Source organism: Numida meleagris, chromosome 6 (assembly GCF_002078875.1).
Source record: "Numida meleagris isolate 19003 breed g44 Domestic line chromosome 6, NumMel1.0, whole genome shotgun sequence".
Lineage (NCBI taxonomy): Eukaryota > Metazoa > Chordata > Aves > Galliformes > Numididae > Numida > Numida meleagris.
In genome coordinates this window covers 18336132-18355393 of record NC_034414.1, presented here as the reverse complement: position 1 = coordinate 18355393, position 19262 = coordinate 18336132, and the positions used below count along the sequence as shown (strand labels likewise).

Below are 19262 nucleotides of genomic sequence, written 5' to 3'. Positions count from 1 at the left end.
GAGGCAGAGTTCAGGTCAGCACCCAAGCCCTCACACGGTAACAACAAGTCATGTTGTGGTTTAAGGTCTGTCTGCGTGCCTCTTTTGCCTTTGTTTTGGTGGCATACTTTTTTACTTTGCGTACTTCTTTCTCATTGCATTTTCTTTTGTGTAATATCTGTAGGGAACTTCAGCAGTGACTTACACACTAAAACAGCACGAGTAAATTATTTAAAATAGGTATTGTCACTTTTGTGTGATTTAATAATTAAGAAACCCTTTTAAGAAAAAGGCAGCTCCACAGAGACCTCTGGTAAAGTACTGCAAGCTCTCATTTGAGAACTAGTGGCTCTGACCAACAGCCCCAAAGTTTCTGGATTACTGTGCAGTTGTCAGCTGTGACAGAGACAGGGAGAGCCTCTCGAGCTGCCTATAGTCTCTGGCGTTTATGTTAACCATTTAGCATGAATGTTGCATTCTGACTTGTAGACTGAAGTATGGGAATCCTTAGTGTCAGCAAACTTTAGAAATCTCTGTCATTTTCTTTTATAGCAGTAGCTTTTTAAATAAAATGATGTCCCTTTTGAAGCAATTTTCTGGGAGTGAGATGTCCAGAAATGAATAAAATATTCCAGGTGTGATCTTTTCATGATTTTAAAGGACTGTACTTCCCAGCCCTCTTATTGTGATGCTTGAGTGTGTGAAGATGCAAACTGAATGTCCTTTTTTGCTTTCTTATTCCTTTGCAAGTTCAGGACTAAATTATCATTACATGTTCGGATAGTTAAAATATTACCTGACTTGCTTTTCCATTGTTCCCTTTTAAGGAGTTGTTTACTAATGCAAATGCATGTAACAACTTGAATCTGTCACTTTAAATAAGCAATATTTTATTAACAGATTGCTCTATGTTTGTGCACATACATGTTTACAGATAGCAAAATGCTAGCAGTTTCTTGTCCACATATGTAACTATAAATCTCTGTGAAGCCCAGTGTAAATTGAAATATTAGCATTAAGCTTCATTTAGAAAACTACCCAGAGAAACGAATTGCCTAAGGATGTAAAAATATTTTAGTTCCCTGAGAAGATAAAGTTGTTGCAGGAGGATGGAAAAATTATCTAATGAAGGCTTTCCATAGCTACATACTACTTGACAGAATTAGAATATTCAAACCACACTGCATAAAAGTGTTGAATTTTCTAAGATATGTTTTTGAAATAAATTTCCTCAGTGTAGATCTAAATACTTTCAAGAAAAATAAAGAAGCAGGTATTTTTTCTGTAGGGTACAATTTAATTGTTTTTTCTTCCCAGTCCTCCCAGAGCACTGTGCAAATGAAGCATATTTGTTAAGTCAAGAAAGCTTTTAAACACCTGTGAGGAAAATTGCAGTCCTTATGAATGCTGACTGTGATTTCTTTAAGGTGTCAGATACTACAAGTAATGATTTTATGTGTAGCAATATAATTATAAATCTAAGCAATAAGTCAAAGTTATATTATAAATCTAATCACCTTTTTTCATCTTCTTGCTTTGAAATGAGAGAAGCATTTAAATACTGATGTTTGAAATATAACTATGTCCAATTCTGAAAGTGCTCTTAGCATCTTCCATTAGCCAACCAAACACAGTTACTGACTCATGAATCATTGTGGTGTCTGGGAGTTGTTTGGCTGTGTGAAATGCTTTGTGACCCATTGTAAACCTTCTAATGAACTATCTCCCTCCAGCTTGTACATGGAAGAGCTGCAGGTCTGTCTTTTCTCTTGCTCCTTTCCCTTGAGATTTTCTATGAGGCAGCAACTTTTAAGAGCCCTGATCCTTTCCTTTATGGGTGCTCTATACTGCCACTCCAAGCGTACCTATGTGGATGCTGGTAAACATAATTATTTTATTAATTACAGATAAATACTGTATGACTAGGGTCAGAAAAATGTTGAATCTTTACAGGTACTGGATGCCTGATGGTATAGAAAGGCGTATTTTGTGTCTTTTTTTTTTAATGTTGTATGCCTGTCTTCCATTGAGGGAGAATTCAGTCTTGTAGAATTCAATTGAATGGACATAGAAAATATGCTTTCTGGTAAATCCACCATCAATTAGCATCAATGCCTTTGCAATCACTTTTGCAATATCTAGAGCACTGGCTAGCTGGCATACCCAGAAAATGGGTAGAGACTTCTCAAGTAGGGTATTGTGAGTAAAGGATGGCTTGTTAACTCTAGTGTAATGCTTGCCTTACTGCATTCTCCTGCCTCTTCAAAAATCCTGGAAGAACCATCTTTCCTTTTGTTCTTTGCCCTGGGAATGGTGCAGAAATGCCAAAGTCCAAAATAATTCTGCTCTGTGCTTGCCACATTCACCAGGTGGTTATGTTGCTTAAATTAAGTACATAGTAGCTGTGCTCTTTTAAAAATTGTTTTAATGTCATTTCTAGCTTATTTTCCCAGCTTATTATGAGCATAAATTTTTAATGTCTATAGTTTAGTAATTGGTAAGATCCTTACTAATGCTTAATAAAAGTTTGCCTGCTCTTGAATTGAAACAAAACTGTTTTCTATTCCTCTCATACCTTTATTCCCCTAGCAACCTTGAAGATCTCACAGGTCTTAGTTCCCGAGATCATGTTTGAAATCCCAATTGTTGTGTGTGGCCTACATGAATGCCTGCAAAAACTGATGCTCTAGATCATCCTGCATCCACGCATTGAAGCTGATATTCAGCTCTGTACACAATTTCCTGATCACAATTCATAATTCATGCAGATGAGCTGATTGAGATGCTCCTCATTTTGTGGTGTGACAGCTGTGCATGGCCATCTAGAACGTGGCTGGTCTTTCATACCACTGCTGAAACACACCACCTGCTGTGTCACTGTGCTCACATCCACTGTGTGGTCTCCATAAATGTTCAACAAGTGTCGATGAATGTCAGTGGGTGCCATTTTTTCCTCATGGAGGAATTCAGTGACACACCTTTGCTTCATGCTCACTTCCATGTCAGACACCATTTTATCAGACTGCCCCTCTGCTGTTATCTCTCACACGGTGACAAAACCTAACTAAATATTGATGGGAAGGTTCAGTCTTTACTGCCATACCACCAACATTTGCCTCTGATGTTGTGGGCCAACATAATAACATAGGAGGCATTACTTTCGGAGCCGCCCTCCTAATATCAAGTTAGGTAGGTCTTAGTTGTGCTATTTAATTTTCTTTTTCTTAATGCACTATATTTTGAGAAGTTTCTGAAGTCAAGGTACTTTGCAATTGTGAGAGACCATGAATTCTATGTGTGTGCTTGTACTCCAGTTTACTCAGAAATACCTGTCTGTGACTATTATCATAAGCATTGAATTTCTGCTTTGCTTCATTATTCCTGTCTCCTTTTTAGTACTTTTTTTCATAGAGTTTGAAACTGTTCCCTAAATTTTATCTCTTATTTATCCTTATATTCCTATTTAATAACTTCAGCCGTCTTTCGCAATCTCCTTACTGCAGTTCATTCATCACTGGTGTTGTGATGCTGTTTTCTGCCAGGCAGTTTTCTGAAGTGCCCATTCTGATGTTACCTTTTTGTGCTGTTAAGTGCTTATGGGATCAATTCATTACTGCTAATCCAATCTCTCTTTTTCTCCTTTTTTTTTTTTTTCCTCTTTTCTCTCCTCTATTTTTTAATGCATGTTTTTTCTTTACAGTGCTCCCTATAGTGAAGAACCGTTGCTTGTTGGGAGTTTTTCTTCTCTTTTGTCACTGATTCTAAGCATCACTGATAGTAGGAAGGTTCTGAAAATGCAAAATATTGATAGATGTGATGTAGTAATGTTGTAAAATAAAAAAAAATTACCACCAGCCACAGAACTTCAGTCAGGAGATAGCTCCATTTTTCCCCCTTTTTCCTGTAAAGAAGAGTAACAGAATAGATAAGAAAGTTCAATTGCATTCCAAGCCAAAGTTTTTCATGGCTGTAGGACCCAAAGCAACAACAGCCCTGACAGTTCAGACTCATAAGAAGCGCAGATAAAAGTTAAAGTCAGTTGGTAAGGCTTAATTAGTAAGACTCTTTAAAATAAGATCCACACTAGGACTGATGAAAAGAAATAATCTGTGTTTCATTCATGATGTCATTTGCCACTAGCAACAGATATTTTCAGATAATCTGTCAGTTAATGACCAGAATTTCTCATTTAATGTGTTCTAAAAAATCCAAACAAACTGTAAATACTGTGCCTTCTTGATCATGTAAGCTGAAAAAATAACTATCTAAAAGTCTGCCTATTGTTCTAGGTAATGGAGTGCAGCGTTCGTTAAAAATAAATTACTAGTTAATATTTTGAACCTCACCTACTGAAATATTGACGACATTTGAATAATGCATAGAAGACCCATTGAGTTGTTCTGCTGCAGTTTTGCTCTGGAGAGTACACTTCACAGAGGTTTCTGTCCATAGCTGTGAAGCTTTTCACTTTTAGTCCACAGATTGTTCCACTTGCTTGGTGGATCAAAGAAGCAAATTGGTTTTCTCTATTTGTTTTACTAGAATACATGGCAATGCTAGAGGTAGGGATAAACTGCTCTGCTCCTTAAAGCTTTCCAATCAAATTGTGACTTGTGAGCATGATGGGCTGTGGAGAGCTGTCTTGCAGCTTGTCTGGCTGGAAGGTACCAGGGCTGCATCCTATTTGCTCCTTCCAGTTGTGTGCTTAAAAAAATCCATGAACTGTGATTGTTCAGAGGAATGGGAGAGGGACAGAAGGAGGAAAATTATCTACACCTTTTTTTCTCTACTTCTGAATACTTTCTATGCTTTTCTACTGTTCTATTCTTCTAGTTATTTTACTGTTTCTGTTGCTCTATAGTGGCCCTCAATTTCACGTCATTCAAACATTCCTTTATTTCTTGACTGATATTTTAGTCCCACTATAGTTCATGGCAGAAGATGTACCACTTTTACTGGAACTAGAATTTAAACAATTATTTCAGCAGTTTTATTCTCTGTTTCTTAATTAACTAACAAGCTGTAGAGTAAGACACACATCTCTTCTAAGTTAAGCCAGTATCAAAATTCAGTGATCATGAATGGTTTAAGATCTTGCTCAGAACATTTACCTTTTGTAACCTTTCCTACATAAATTCAAATCACTAATTAGTCACTTCTGCATCCTAATTATATACTGTATTTCTTTTCCTTGCTGTGTGGTTTGATAAATGTGGTCTGGTATTCAGAAACTGATATTCCAGGTAAGGAGTTGCTTAGAATCACCTTATACCTCTGTGTAATGTACAGTCTCCAAATCTATGTTACTTCCTTGATTATATGTTATACAGAATACTCTGTCAAGAGTTGTTGAACTGTAGTTCCTAAGTATCTTAAAGCTGTAATCCATTTTCATTTTCTCCACTGAAAATCTCTTTCAGGTTATATCTGTCAGATTCGTGAAGAATCACTGGATTTTCTCTGTATTTTCTTCCCATCTTCCAGTCCTTCCATTGCCATTCATACTTTTTCCTGACCTTAAATGCATCCTGTGCATCCCGTTTATTTTTAGTATATCTTTACTGTTAATAATTCTTTTGATGTTGCTTGCAGCTTCCCAACATAAAGGAAAGCATGGTCCAACCAAGGAGAACTTAGGTTGTATCATTTCTAAACAGCTTGTCAAAATGTAGACCAGCAGAAAGACTTAATGGAAATTTTACTTTTGCATTGATTCCATAAAATTTTCTGCAAATTCATAGATTTCCATTTATTCTTGGTTTGTTCTCCTACTCTTCCACTGGTAATCATTGTTCTGCTGAGGAAGTGGTCTTAGGTTTCCCGATTCCTTTTCTGACCACAGCTGGAAACATGGAATGGAGGTGTGAATACTTCTTGGATGTGTTTCCCTTGTCTGTTGTGATGGAGACTTCCTAGGGGTGGTGGTCCTCTCTAAGTTGCTCCGAAGCAGTGAAATCATTTGGGGGCTGCTTGCAGAATTGATGCACCACAAGTTTCTGGACAAGCTGAGTGCTGGGTCTTTCTTTGATTTTAGGTTTCTATTATAAACATTAGTAAACAAAGAGATATTGCAAGTAATTTGAACTCATTTTTCAGCTGAAGCTTTCTAATGTAATACGTGTTCTATATTACCATGTCTGTTCTTATTCTTTATTACTTTTTATTTTGATTCATGCTTTTGTTTTTTGTTTTTATTTTGCTTATAAGGACATGCTTATAATTCATGATTTTCATACCTGAAAGTATATGAGTACAATCATCATTAACTTGGTTTAGATGATGTTTCTGTAGAGGAGGACTGGATTGTGGGTGTTTATTGGCAAATGATGCTTCCTGTAATGAAAGTGTTTGTGGATACATATAGTAGTACTACATATAGTAGTTTCACATATACACAGGTAATACTACCATCAGAAATTATTTCTCTGCTAACCATACAGCCTGAAATTATTTGGAAACATCAAAAATCTACCTGAAATGCTGCTGTGGCTTAGTAGGAGATAACATACGCGATTTGCTTGTTTGTACAATTACTCTCCTTTCTCATATCCCATTCTTTTTTAGTGATGTGCATTGCCTTTTCCTACTAGGTTTATTTACATCACTTCTTGTCCGGAAGAAAGCAGAGTAATTTCAGAACTTGAACATGGAATTCATATCTTATTGTAGTACTCATGATGTCCGGGGGTGTGACTGCCAAATAATATCCAGAACACTTCTATTTTCATAGTAATATCTTGGATGTCAGCCATACATTTTCCACTGAATTAATGAATATCATGAGCCTACATCTACTACTGCTGCCAGAAATGTAAGAAGTAGCAATATTTCTGAAACAGTATGTACACACAATTAGATTTTGATAATGGGTTTTAAGCTTGCACCTTATTTGTTCTTTTAATTAGTCTTACCTTTATAAACAAGAGTACTTTCTCATATTCTTGTTACAGAAAATCTCCTAAACTCAGCTATTGGTGCACCATCTTAAAACTTAACCTGCAGTCCAAATGAAAAATAACAGGATACAATAGAAAAAAAAAATCTTACCTCAACATTTTCAAGCATTTTAAAATACAAGTGATATTGTCTTGAACTAGAAGTAGGTATATTATTATTAGTAATATTACTTCAATTATTAATCTATCTCAAAAGTGCTCCAGTGAGCAAGCCTTCCTTTCTTAACGGGATTAACCACTGAGAATGTTACAAATGCTACAAACACCTACATATTTGTACAAAGATAACCCCCTGCTATAACAGATACGTTCTTTTTTTATCCTTTCTTATTTAGACCGGCATGATTCATTAACAGTTATTTTTGAAACAGAGAAATGTAGGCTACTAATATAATTTTAAATACTGTTATTTTAATGAATAAGTCAACTATGTTTTAGTTTCTTCGTAAGACCAAATGTCTAAATGGAACTAAGGATAGTGGGACAATTATCAGCTTAAATTATTGGGTTTTATTTTTCGAAGATCCTGCTTGATTGCATAACTTTGGATAGAGCTTCTTTTCCTCTATTTAGAGCAGATATTTTGAGGGGTGAATGTTTGCATGCCGTAAGTACTGCCTGTAGCATAGATAAGACAAAGACAAAAGAAAGTTACACAGGTAACAAAAATGTGTATCCTCTCACAAGCTAAAAATAATTTCCTCAGCGCTTGTAGTGCTAGGTCTACTTTGAAATTGAGTTGGTGACAAAAAGTAAATGAGGAGTTCTTGCAGATTCTTGAAGGGGACAGACTCTTAACAGAGTCTGTTGTGGCAGGACAAGGGAAAATGATTTCAAACTAAAAGAGGGAGATTTTGGCTATATATGAGGAAGAAGTTTTTTACAGTAAGGGTGGTGAGACACTGGCACAGGTTTTCCAGAGAGGTGATGGATGCCCCATTCCCAGAGACACCCAAGGTCAGGCTGGATGGTGCTCTGAGCACCTGGTCTAGTGTAGGTGCCCCTGCTCATTGCAGGGGAGTTGGACCAGATGGCCTTTAAGGTCCCTTCCAACTCAAATGATTCAGTGATTCTATGATCACTTGGACTAGGTAGTGTTTTAAAAAAACAGTGCAGAGTATAACTTCCTTATGTAATCTGCCCTACAGTAACTTGGGAGTAACTGTATGTCTAAGAAATACTTGAACTGGAGATGGGCTATGAAGTTGGCCTTCACCACAGTCCAGCTTCTTCATCCCTATGTACCTTGTGTTATCATCTAGACTTCTGCAAAAATACTGTAAAATGTTGTCAGAACAGAGTGGATGTGTTTCATGTCTGATGTTCTGGAGGAATTGTGCCAAAAGCCTATAGAATCAGACCCAACTGACTGACACAAACAATAGTACCAATAGGTTTATCCAGTCCACGCTGCTCCAGTAAGTACCACTGTCTGTAAAAATTGTACAAGGATAATTCACATGACTGTGGCACGCTGTTTGACCGCTTTGGCTGATTAAATATTTTGCAGGTTTTTTTAGACAGAATTTTTTTTTCCTCATTGGTTGCAACAGACACTTTTCAGTTATGGAAATGATGTTATTCTAAATAAAACTGACGTGATCCACCAACACTTTTGGAAGCACAGATGCTTTGTCCCACTATTTACTAAAGAGGTTCACACTTAGATTAAAGCAATGAAATAAATCACTGAATAAAGCCTGGAACAACATAATGATTTAAGGAATTTGTTGAGAGCTTTTGGTAGGAGGAAAGTTACACAAAGGCAAAATTAGACTGTTTTCTGTACAACACTAGAACACAGAAACAGCATGCAATCCAGTATTGGTTCATTGTTTTTGTAAGTGTATTGTGCAGTTTCATTTGTCTTTTTTCTCCTCTGCAACATGAGACAGCAGTCCACAAATTTGTGTACTACATCCAAAGCCTATCTGCATCAGCTGTGAAAAGAAGCATCAGGCATCTTTCTTTTCAGGAGCTACCAGCTATGAAATTCTCCTCTCTCTGAATGACACTGAATTTCTTCTTGCTGCATGAACTATATGGATTGGGAAATGCACAGCCCCTGATATTAATTTTCCAACTCAATGTATTCATAATGCAAAGAATGAACTCAGTTTCTGGTGTAATTCAATGTGTCTGAGTGGTGCTGCATCAGAGCTAGATTTCCCAGTGTATTTGCAGAGAAAATTGCACCATCCTTTCCTCAGCTTGTTTAAAAAGTGTAAGAATATTGGTGGCTGAACTAAACAAGTCTTTCTATCCAGATGCTGTAAAGTTTATTGATCTCTTGCTTCAATGGCACATTTAGGCAGCTGGTAACTGATAATCCACTGCTGTGTACGAGTGAGCAATTCTGGGTGAGTTCTGTTTGGTACTGAAAACAGACTTCGAAATCAGGACAGTCCATATTTAAAGAAATGCCATGAAAAAGTAATCCAGTCAGTTAAAACAAGTAGCTTCCTGATTTATTGACTCTAAATCACACATTAAAAAAAAAAAAAGATTTACAAGAACTGTTTACTTCTTATGTTGTTTTTCCCATGGTCATGTTATAGTGGAAAAGTATTTCCAAACAGCAAAGGAAATTCAGTATTTCTTATATATGTGCACAAATGCATTCAGAACAAGATTTGATGTTCCTTCAAACCCAAGCATGTGATAGAAATAGAAGGATGTGAGTATAAAACCTTTAGAAGCCATCTGCAGCTCTTAGCTGGCCTCTCCATACTTCATCTCTGGATCATATCCTGCAGAAACAGAACTTTGTAAAATACAGTTTTGTGTTTAGATAAGTACCTTTTCTTTATAGGATAGTACCTGTTAAGAATGAAAGTGAGCCATACATTATTCAAATATGCTGCTTTCTTTGACGTTGCTGATGGATTTCAATCATATTTTAAAATTCTGTTTCAGCTATTGTAGCTTTCTCTCATTGCCTTTGCTTTTCTCTCTCTTTAAGCAACATACTTACAAGACATCTCCCTCATTACTGGCCATTGTTTCCTCCCCACTTCCAGCTTTGCCCACGAAATAAGAGGGTTTCATTTTCCCACCTTTTAAGTCTCCATTGTTCTGTCTGTCTGCACCCCAACCCAGATTTCCCACACAACTTAAGCAACAAAGCAGCTTCCTATTCTTTGGGACAGAGGTTTTATTTTGCTTCTATGGTAAATTCTGATGTATGCACCTGTATCCCTGCAGTTGCCTTGAGCCTGGTAATTAGAAAAAAAAAAAGTGAAACCCCATGATCTTCAAGTTCTTTTGCATCATAATTTCTGAACCCATTATCTTCTTACCTATAAAAGAGATTTCAGATATTTGCTCTGACACGTACATAGTTTTAAGTGATACTAAGCAATTTTTACATGGTAGATTCTTGATGTTGTGTAAGAATCTGAAAGTAAGCCTTATAGTCAGCATTCCTGCCTTCTGCAGAAGCATGCAGCTCTTTAATGCTGTTCCTGCATTACTGCTGTAATCCCAGTGAATCTTATGGAAGCCTTACTTATGTGAGTATTGTTAAGAAAGAGGGGTCAATTTTCATTTCCCATGATATTAAGCTTGTGTAAGTGTGGCAACTGTATACTCACTGACTCTGAAAATCTTTTGAAACGCACTCACAAACGTGTGCACCTCACCTGCTGAATTATTAAAATTCTTTCAATAGCACAAATTGAATAAAGGGTTTTCTGCAGAACTGGAGGCCCAATAGTGGCCAGCCTGTTCTATCACACAAGTTTTGCCTCTGTGGGTTTTGCTGCATATCTGAGGATCTTTCCGACTACTTCTTTTGGCTGTTGTTTTTAAATACAGTACCACCAATGTGCCACATTCCTCGTGAGAGTAAAGTGAGGCTGGCCCTTGTCAAGCAGCAAAGTTTGGGGATAGCAACGTAAGATACATGCCAGGTGACGGAAGGGAAGTCTGGCACATGGCTGTGTAACTTTCACTGCTATATTCTGTTTTTCTTTCTCCTTCTAATTGATAAGTCTTGCCATCTGTTCCTGATCCATCCCTCTGCTGTCCTTTCCTCCACACTGTTTCCTGCCCTCGTTCTACCCTTCAGACTTGGACTGCCTGCCTGAAGTCTGCTAAGCATTGCTGATGGGTACAGATAGCTGTTGAGTGGGGAGAAGTCCCTCCCAGTGGTGACAGAGAGACTAAGGTTAGGTACAGCTGGGCTTTCAAGAACTTGTGTGGGCTCAGATGCTCCTCTCTGAAGGCTGTTATAACTGCAGCCTCCTGAACGGACTCAGACATTTTACAAAAAATAAAATAATTTTTGTTTGATAAAAGAGATTTAGTTGTTGCCCTAAAAAGGGTTCCTTCTGAATCTATGCTGTGGCTTTTGTAGGATAAGTAAGCAAACTAGAAGCACTGGCTTTTTTTTTTTTTTTTTTTTTTTTTTGTACTCTACAGTCTGTATTTGAATCTTTTTGTACTTTGCAGTCTATATTTGAATCTGTCTTTTCTCATCTAACTCTCCCCTTGGTGGCTTAGCATACGGGAAGCCTATTTTATGGTGGAGAGAAATTTATTTATACATGTGAAGAACTGTATTTTTAACAAAAGCCTAGATGGGTATATGAGTTGAAGGGATTTTTTCTGTTAAGAGCTCAAAAATGGACAAAACCTACAAAGAATAAAGTATTATAATCATAAGTGTTCCGCCATCATCCAAGAAGCACTTGCTCTTGGTATATTGATGGGAAGATGAGGCAAGGGCATAGATTTGGTCAAACAGATCATTTTTTAGCTGCTCATGAAGTGCCTAAATGTAGATCCTCAAAAAAATGTGTAAGTCAGTATTTTGCATTGATTTCCAATGGAATCTAGGGACTGAGGTACAAAGAAAAAATTGGGAACCTGATGTTACCGACATACAAAAAAGCCAATCAAAGTTAACCTTGGAGCCCATGTTTTGATTTCTGCATGAGGACCTTTTCTTTGCAGTAGTAGCCCCATGCAGAGCGCACAGATGCCTTACTGAGCACCTACAAAAGATGTGGGGGAATAAAGACAGTTAGGGCTTACCTCTCTTGCACTTGTAGTGCTCTTCATGATTTTTATATTATAGATGCTATAGCTTGTGGGTTATATTATTGTTGTTTGCAGACATAGACAAATTATTAGTTCTTTTATGCTGAGCAAACGGTACCAAGGCTACCATCATGAGGCAGCAAAAATCCTTCTGGAAAAGATGAAAGTTGCTGGAATGTTTTCTTTATTACCTCCCCCACACTACAGATTTTAGGACTTCAGTTAAAACAAGCAAATTCTAATAAGCTATTAGTGACAATCAGAAAACATCAAAAACTGCAGCTGCAAATAGTTCGCTGACTTCCTTGATTGTCATATTTTCGAGTTGTACAATAATGTTTATTGCAGTAGGCTCTGCCATGTAGGAAGAAATCATATTTCCTTCAATGGGAGAAAGAGAGACGGTTAAATGGAATAAAATGATCATTCATCTGATGATATATTTGATGGTGTAGATAGGAAAGAGTTCCTACAATTTCCATGAAACTCAATAATTTCAAGTGACTTTAATATTTCTTTATGTTTTTGTAACGCTGATTAGAAACCTCTAGGTGATGAAATGCTGGAGCTCCAGCAAGAATCTAATAAAAATACCCCCTGGGATTGATTTTGATTGACCACGGTTGCCTGCATGCTTTTATTTTTCTGTATATGAACAGACAGGAACAAGCACAGTAAAGTTAACACTTTCCTAGCCTAACTCTTGCAGTTAGGTACTTAGGATACCATTAATTTGAAGCACTGACACCCACATGCAAGAAGATGTGATCTGAGGATGAGGCCCCCATGATTCTATGCTGGCAGCACCTTGTCTGGGAAGTGCCCAGGGCTGAACACATGGAGGCAGGGTTTTTGGTCTTTCCCTGGGTACACAACAGGTAATGTAAGGGGGCCAATCTCTGTTCCACGTAGTCAATAAAGAGCATTCCCCTATGCTGTGTAAAGCTGATTTCAGTGCACACCCTTGGAAACCTCTACTCCATGGGCATTGCAGCTGTGCTGAGTTCTCTCAGCCCCATCAATAAGCAAAATCCAAGATGTCTGTCTCTCCTGAACATTTCAGGAGCTGCCACCACAAAGCACCCTTCTGCGCATCTCTGGCTGTTCTGGAACTCTACAACACCTTGAGGTTTTATGCAGACTTCACCAGCCCTCACTCACTGTTGACTAAGTTCAGTTAGAAAGCACCATGGAAGTGTGAAACATTACTAATAATTATAGCTCCTTTGTCATTCGTAGCTGCAAATGGAATTAAGGGTATTGAAGGGAGTTATGCAAAGTTGTTGGCCTCTTCTCCCAGGTAACTGGTGACAGGACAAGAGGTAACGGCTTTAAGTTGTGCCGGGGAGGTTCAGGTTGGATATTAGGAAAAAATTCTCCAAAAGAGTGGTGAGTCACTGGAACAGGCTGCCCAGGGAGGTGGTGGAGTCAGCGGCTCTGGAGGTGTTCAAGAACTGTGTAGATGTTGTACTGAGCAATGGCTCATGTAGGCATGATGGGGATGTGTTGGTGGTTCAGACAGATAATCTTAAAAGTCTTTTCCAACCTGAATGATTTTATAATTCTATTAGAAAGTGTAACGTACAGAAGTTCATAACTCAAATTAGTGATGTAGCTTTCCTGGTGTAATTCTTGTTCTGGGAGGTGTAGTTCTTGTTCTGGGAACAACACTGATTCTTCTAGAGAGCTAACCAATACATGTACTTACAAGTTGGAGAAAAAGAATTCAGAGTTATTCTTTAGAAAGCTTTACATCTTTTTAAAGTTAAGAAAAAATTCTTCTTGTCAAATACAGATGTTTATATGTGTATTTTGTATCCAGTATCTCTGGTTAACTTTCCACATGATGAGCACAGTGAAAAAGAAATTGAGTCAAAGTGTACAATTACATTAATTTAGAGAAATATTATTTTCATTAGAAATTAAGAGCTATGCAAACACTGGAAAGTTAAGTGAAGTTTAAATGATTGAATTCATTTATGCTTATTAATTCTTTTCAGTTTTGTTTAACATGATATCACCAAGCATATGGAGGTTGAATCCATTTAAAGTGATTTATCTTCTGTCTTTCTTGAAGCTGTTTTCTCAGGAAAAGATCAACATTTCCTAAATAGATGTATTAGCAGTCAGCAGAGGTGTCTGAGGTGAAATACATATTTATTAATTACTGTGTGGTTTATGAAGATTGAAGATGGTTTTTCACTTTGGCTAACTTGTGTTCAAAGTGGCAAACTTCCTGTTCTTCACAGCTGTTTCCCTGTAGGTGTAGCTGGTTCTGCTGGAGTACTGTGGGGCTGCTCACACCACCCCTGCTTCCTTCCTGCCGAAGTGCTTTGCTCTGCCTCTGCCTGCACATTGCAGGCTGCCATAACTCCCTGCAGAACGTTTGTCAGAATTACTGTATCATATCGTAGAATCATATCGTAGAATGGCTTAGGTTGGAAAGGACCTTAAAAGATCATAGAGCTCCAAACCCCTGCCATGGGCAGGGCTCCCCCCCACCAGATCAGGCTGCCCAGGGCCCCATCCAACCTGGCCTTGAGCACCTCCAAGGATGGGACAGTGCACTACAAACTGCACACACAACATGCTTATTTATTTTGTGGCATCTACGTGAAATTTAGAGAAATGGCGCAGTCAAATTTTAGTATTTTTGCCCTGTGCAGAAAGGGATTCTGTTTTATTTTGGTGTAATCACCGCAGCAAAGGGGAGTGGAAAGTTGCTGTTGCTGGTACCCATCTGTGTCAGGCTGGAATATAGGCCAGCTCCAGCTACTCTGGGTAGTGGCAGTTTTGTGTAACGTCTCACTGTAGTCAGTGCGGGCAGCTTGCTGCTTTCAGATTTGCTTCTCACTTTTCCTTCCAAGCACCGCACTCAGCAAGCGAGCAAGCACCAAAAACCAAAGGATGCCTGTGAGCCCTGCAGGTCAGCCAGGCAAGTTTGTGAGCTGACCACACTGACGCTCATGAAGCAGCTCCCAGCACTGCCAGGGCTCCCTGCCACCAGCAGCACAGCCTGCAGTGTGGCCACGGAGCCCCGCTGCACATCTTCTATCCTCCCTGCCCCTCGCCTTGGGCCCAGGAGCAGGGCATCGTTTCGAGGCTGCGGCGGAGCCGCTCACATGACTGATGCTGGGAGAGAGAGCAGGGTGGTGTTTCTTTTTTTTTTTCCTCTCTCTCTCTCTCTCTTTTTTTTTTTTTTTTGTGTGTGTGTGTGAGCGGCTCCAGTCTATGCACAGTTGGCTCCCAGCTGACAGACAGGATGTGGGGTGGGCTTTGTCACCAGCGCGCCGGGCGCTGCGTGCCCGGCTATGCTGGCAATTACACAGTGCCCAGAAACCTGCTGCTCATGTCAGGGTGCAGGCAGCCTGAACACATAGAAATTGGGTAGCTGTATTATTTTTTTTCTATTTTTTTTCCTCTTTCTTCCCAGCAAAGGTTATATAATGAGGGGATTGCTGCTAAAGTAAAAGGGAAAATGAAGTCTTTGTTAAATGCCTTCACAAAGAAAGAAGGTAAGCAATGCAAGCAGAACACTTTGATGTTTCAGACTGGCATTTTCTTGTGTACATTTAATATGATTGGCTTAGTGACTTTATAATTAATCAGTTCCTGCAGTTTTGTTTTCAAAATAATTTTATGCTAGACAATCCATTTAAGCAACTGATTATGAAGGCTGGATGTGACTTTATTAATTGTAGCTTTTCTCTGGAGTAGTTATAGAAATGTATTGTTCCCTTAGAAATGCATTTGAAGACGCGTAAGGAATTTCCTGAGTGAATTTTTGTCAGTGACTGCTACTCCTTCAGATACAAGAAATGCCAGGAGTAGAAGGATGCTGAGAGATAAGGATGAATTAAATGATGCTTTCAGACATGCTTTTAGGGATGATAATTTTAAACTTCAGGGGCTTTAAATTAGTTCAGGCATTTTCATGTCATGTTATATCAACTGTTTTTCCCAAACGAGTTTTGGAATAGTTATTCTTACAGTTGTGAGCATAGTGAGATATTAGGGAGTGACGGTGTCCAGCAGAGCTAAAAAAGTGGATGTTTGCATTCCATCATTTTGTGTTGTAGTTATTTTTTATCGTGCAAATAATATAAATAATGACTATAAGTGGAGCTTAAAAAATATCCGCCCACTTACAGTTTGCTGGGGAAAAGAAACAGTTGGGAGGAATATTAATTACTTTAGGCATGAAAATGTTTATTTTTAACTCTTTCTATAAGAGATTTGTTAGACACATCAATTGATGTCATTAGTTGTCCCCTTCCCTGTTTATTCTCTGCAGTAAAGGCTGATTTTGCTTGCAGTTCTGTCTTTAAGAATAAAACGTTCATAGTCAATCAAAAGCTGACTCCTAAATGTAAAATCCCTTTCTGCTAATGTAAAGGAAAAAGAGCGAATTTAATGTGATACCTGGTGAGCATGCACACATACAACACGCTCTGCTTTCCAGTGGGAGCGAGTGCTCAACCCTGTGCTTTCTCCGGCTGCCGGCAAAAAGGTGCTCACAGTTCCCCGCTGTCCTGTCCCTGTCCTGAGCTCACGCCCTCCCCCTGCCACCGCCACACACAGCTGACAGCACACGGGCAGAACGTATTCCTATCTTCAATGAAGTCACATCCAGAGCTATATTCTGAATGCTAAAAGTACAACAGCGGTGCACAAACAGCACATCTATGTCATAGACATTGATCAGAAGATCTGTGGATGTTAATTCTGGAAATAAGAGCTGTGTATTTTCTTTAAGTTAGTACTAGCCCATGGGTTTCACTGTGACATATGAGGCAATAAGGTGCTTTCAGTGACATACTTTGCTGCTCTGAGCCCTAAAAAGCTATGAAAACTTAAAGACTTGGACCATCCAGAAAATTATACAGAATTTCTGTCAGTTTCTAGCACAAATATTAGACTTTATCCCTTTAACGTCTTTTAAAGACTACTTCCCTTGTTTTAGCCTCTTTTCAAATTATGGAAATAAATGTAAAGCCTTTCCTCTCTGTGCACACTGTTCTCTTTTCTACAGTTGTTCTGATGTTGAGCTACTTACCAGACACTGTCTCAACTCATTAGAAATATTAAGGATGCTATTTTAAAATACTCAGAATCATGGTTAATCATAAAACAATTCTGGTGAAAATTACATAAACCATTCTTTTCCTTACAGTTGCACCTTTATTTTACATTATAAGCATGCTTTCTCTTTTGCTCTGGAACCTTAAGTTTTGCTGTGTTCTCCCAGTTAAAAGCTATCTGTCAAGACAGGACAGATTGATTCCTGTGTATATTCAAATTTATGTGAATTCATTTACTTACAGCGTATGACAAGACACATTCTAATTCTGTTATTTTGTATGTTTGTAAAGGGCATTGAATGTCTAGACATTTGTGGCATTTTACAAATGGCACTTGCTGGCACTTTAGAGACATAGGATGATAGTATGTGGGGCTTCTTTCTCAACTGAAATATGATCTTTGAAAATTACAACAACTCAGTAAAGTCCTCAGAATGACCCCGCCTGCCTTGTATTAGCTATATTGCTGTGGCTTTTCAGGTGTAAATACAAGCGCTTTTCAGATGTAAATACGGGCAGGATCAATCCTACAACCCCATGAGTTCCACTCAAAGAGAGTACTTGCACGAATGTAGACTGAGTTAAGTATGAGTTTCCAGGGTCGGGTCCCTTACTGCCTTATAAAATAACTAGAAAATGTTGTCACTTCTAGTATGAGTTGAGTGCCTTTTATTAGGAAATTCTACTTTTAAATTGCACTTGCAAGTAACTGACCCACTAGAGGGAGAAATGGAGATCTGGAAAATGTAATGTCTGCTTGTCCAAATTCTCATAAGGCTGCAGCAGTGTACCAGTAACACTGATGAACGGATGGGCTCTCTGGTTTGCATTAGGTTTTTATTTCACTTGCTTTTGTTTTCTGTTATGACTGTATCATTAACTAGCATATTGCAGCCTTTGGATACAGTCGTGTTCTCCCCAGGACATGGCACGTGACAAGGCAAGTGTATTACCCTGGAGTAATATGCTCTATATACAATAGTAATAGATGGAGTAGAAATGCCTAGATTAGAAAGAGAGGAATACCAGGGGATTGTAGAGGTGTAATAGAGTTCTGCTAGAAGAAAAATCTATGTCCTTGATTTTTAACCTGGAAGATGGGGATAAGGTGACTGTTAACACAACAGATTTCAGGTTAGGCCTGAACTTGTGATGGAACAAAATTCTCCCAGCTTGGATGCTGATAGGAGAGGGGAGATAGAAGATAATACACCAAAACCTACTGATCAGCCCCATTCAATGTCTTTCTGATTGAATATTAGGACACAGGGTGAATCTGAACAATTTGAGAGTCAGTCTTGGTGATAATTAGCTTTTTTCCTAGACCATAGCTCAGACTGCTCAACAGACTCTGACCGCTGGCATTGCCTATTTATTAAAACTGGTAAACATGTTAATGTTGGCCAGTTGTTTTCAGTTTTAATGATGTTTTGAAGATAATTAATTTGATTAAATATGCACGCAAGGTAAAGTTTCTGTCTCCGCAGAAAAAAACAATGCCATATGTTGCTACATCTTTTTATGGGGTGGTAAGCGCATATAAATGATAATTCATCTGCAGTTACCCTGGATGTCTTTCTTTACACAGTGCCCTTTAGGGAGGCTCCTACCTACTCAAACAGAAGGCGGAGACCCCCAAGCACCTTAGCGGCACCACGTATCTTGCTTCGTTCCAACAGCGACAACAATCTGAACATCAACAACATCCCCGAGTGGTCAGCCTCCTCTTCTGCGTCTTCCCACCGCAGCCTTTCACCTCATCTACTTCAACAGATGCAGAATAATCCTAATGGAACTGTAAAAACTGTGGGGAGCTACACTCCATCCTCCCGGAGCCGATCACCATCCCTAAACAGGTTGGGAGAGGATGGCAAACGGCAGCAGCACAGGCACATCAGGTGAATTTTGAACATTCACAAAGTATGAGATATTCCTAACGTCATCATGCTACACTGCTATGTTCTTTTATGAAATTCATCTGACTTTTTTGCAGACTATATAATGTATAGGTAACAAAATCTCAACACAGTTGAACATGTCCAAATGTGAAAGTTCTGATTCCTCCCACCTCTGGTAGTCAGTGCTGGCTGGTTCCCTCAGAGCTTGAACAGTGAGGCAGACTACAAATTTAGCAAAGCTCATCATCTCCAAATCACAGTGCAAGTTCTCAAGATCTTCTAATAGTTAAAAAAATAATTGTGTT

General features: G+C 38.6%; 1 protein-coding gene across 11 annotated transcripts in view; it reads left to right on the top strand.

Moving 5' to 3' along the window:
- The window catches only part of SHANK2 (SH3 and multiple ankyrin repeat domains 2), a 344725-nt gene that overhangs the window by 111117 nt on the left and 214346 nt on the right, over positions 1–19262 (top strand). For all 11 annotated transcript variants that reach the window (XM_021402182.1, XM_021402180.1, XM_021402178.1 and 8 more), the window contains one exon: positions 18648–18957. In XM_021402182.1, coding sequence (XP_021257857.1) covers positions 18648–18957 — 310 coding nt within the window. The remainder of the gene's footprint in view (positions 1–18647; positions 18958–19262) is intronic.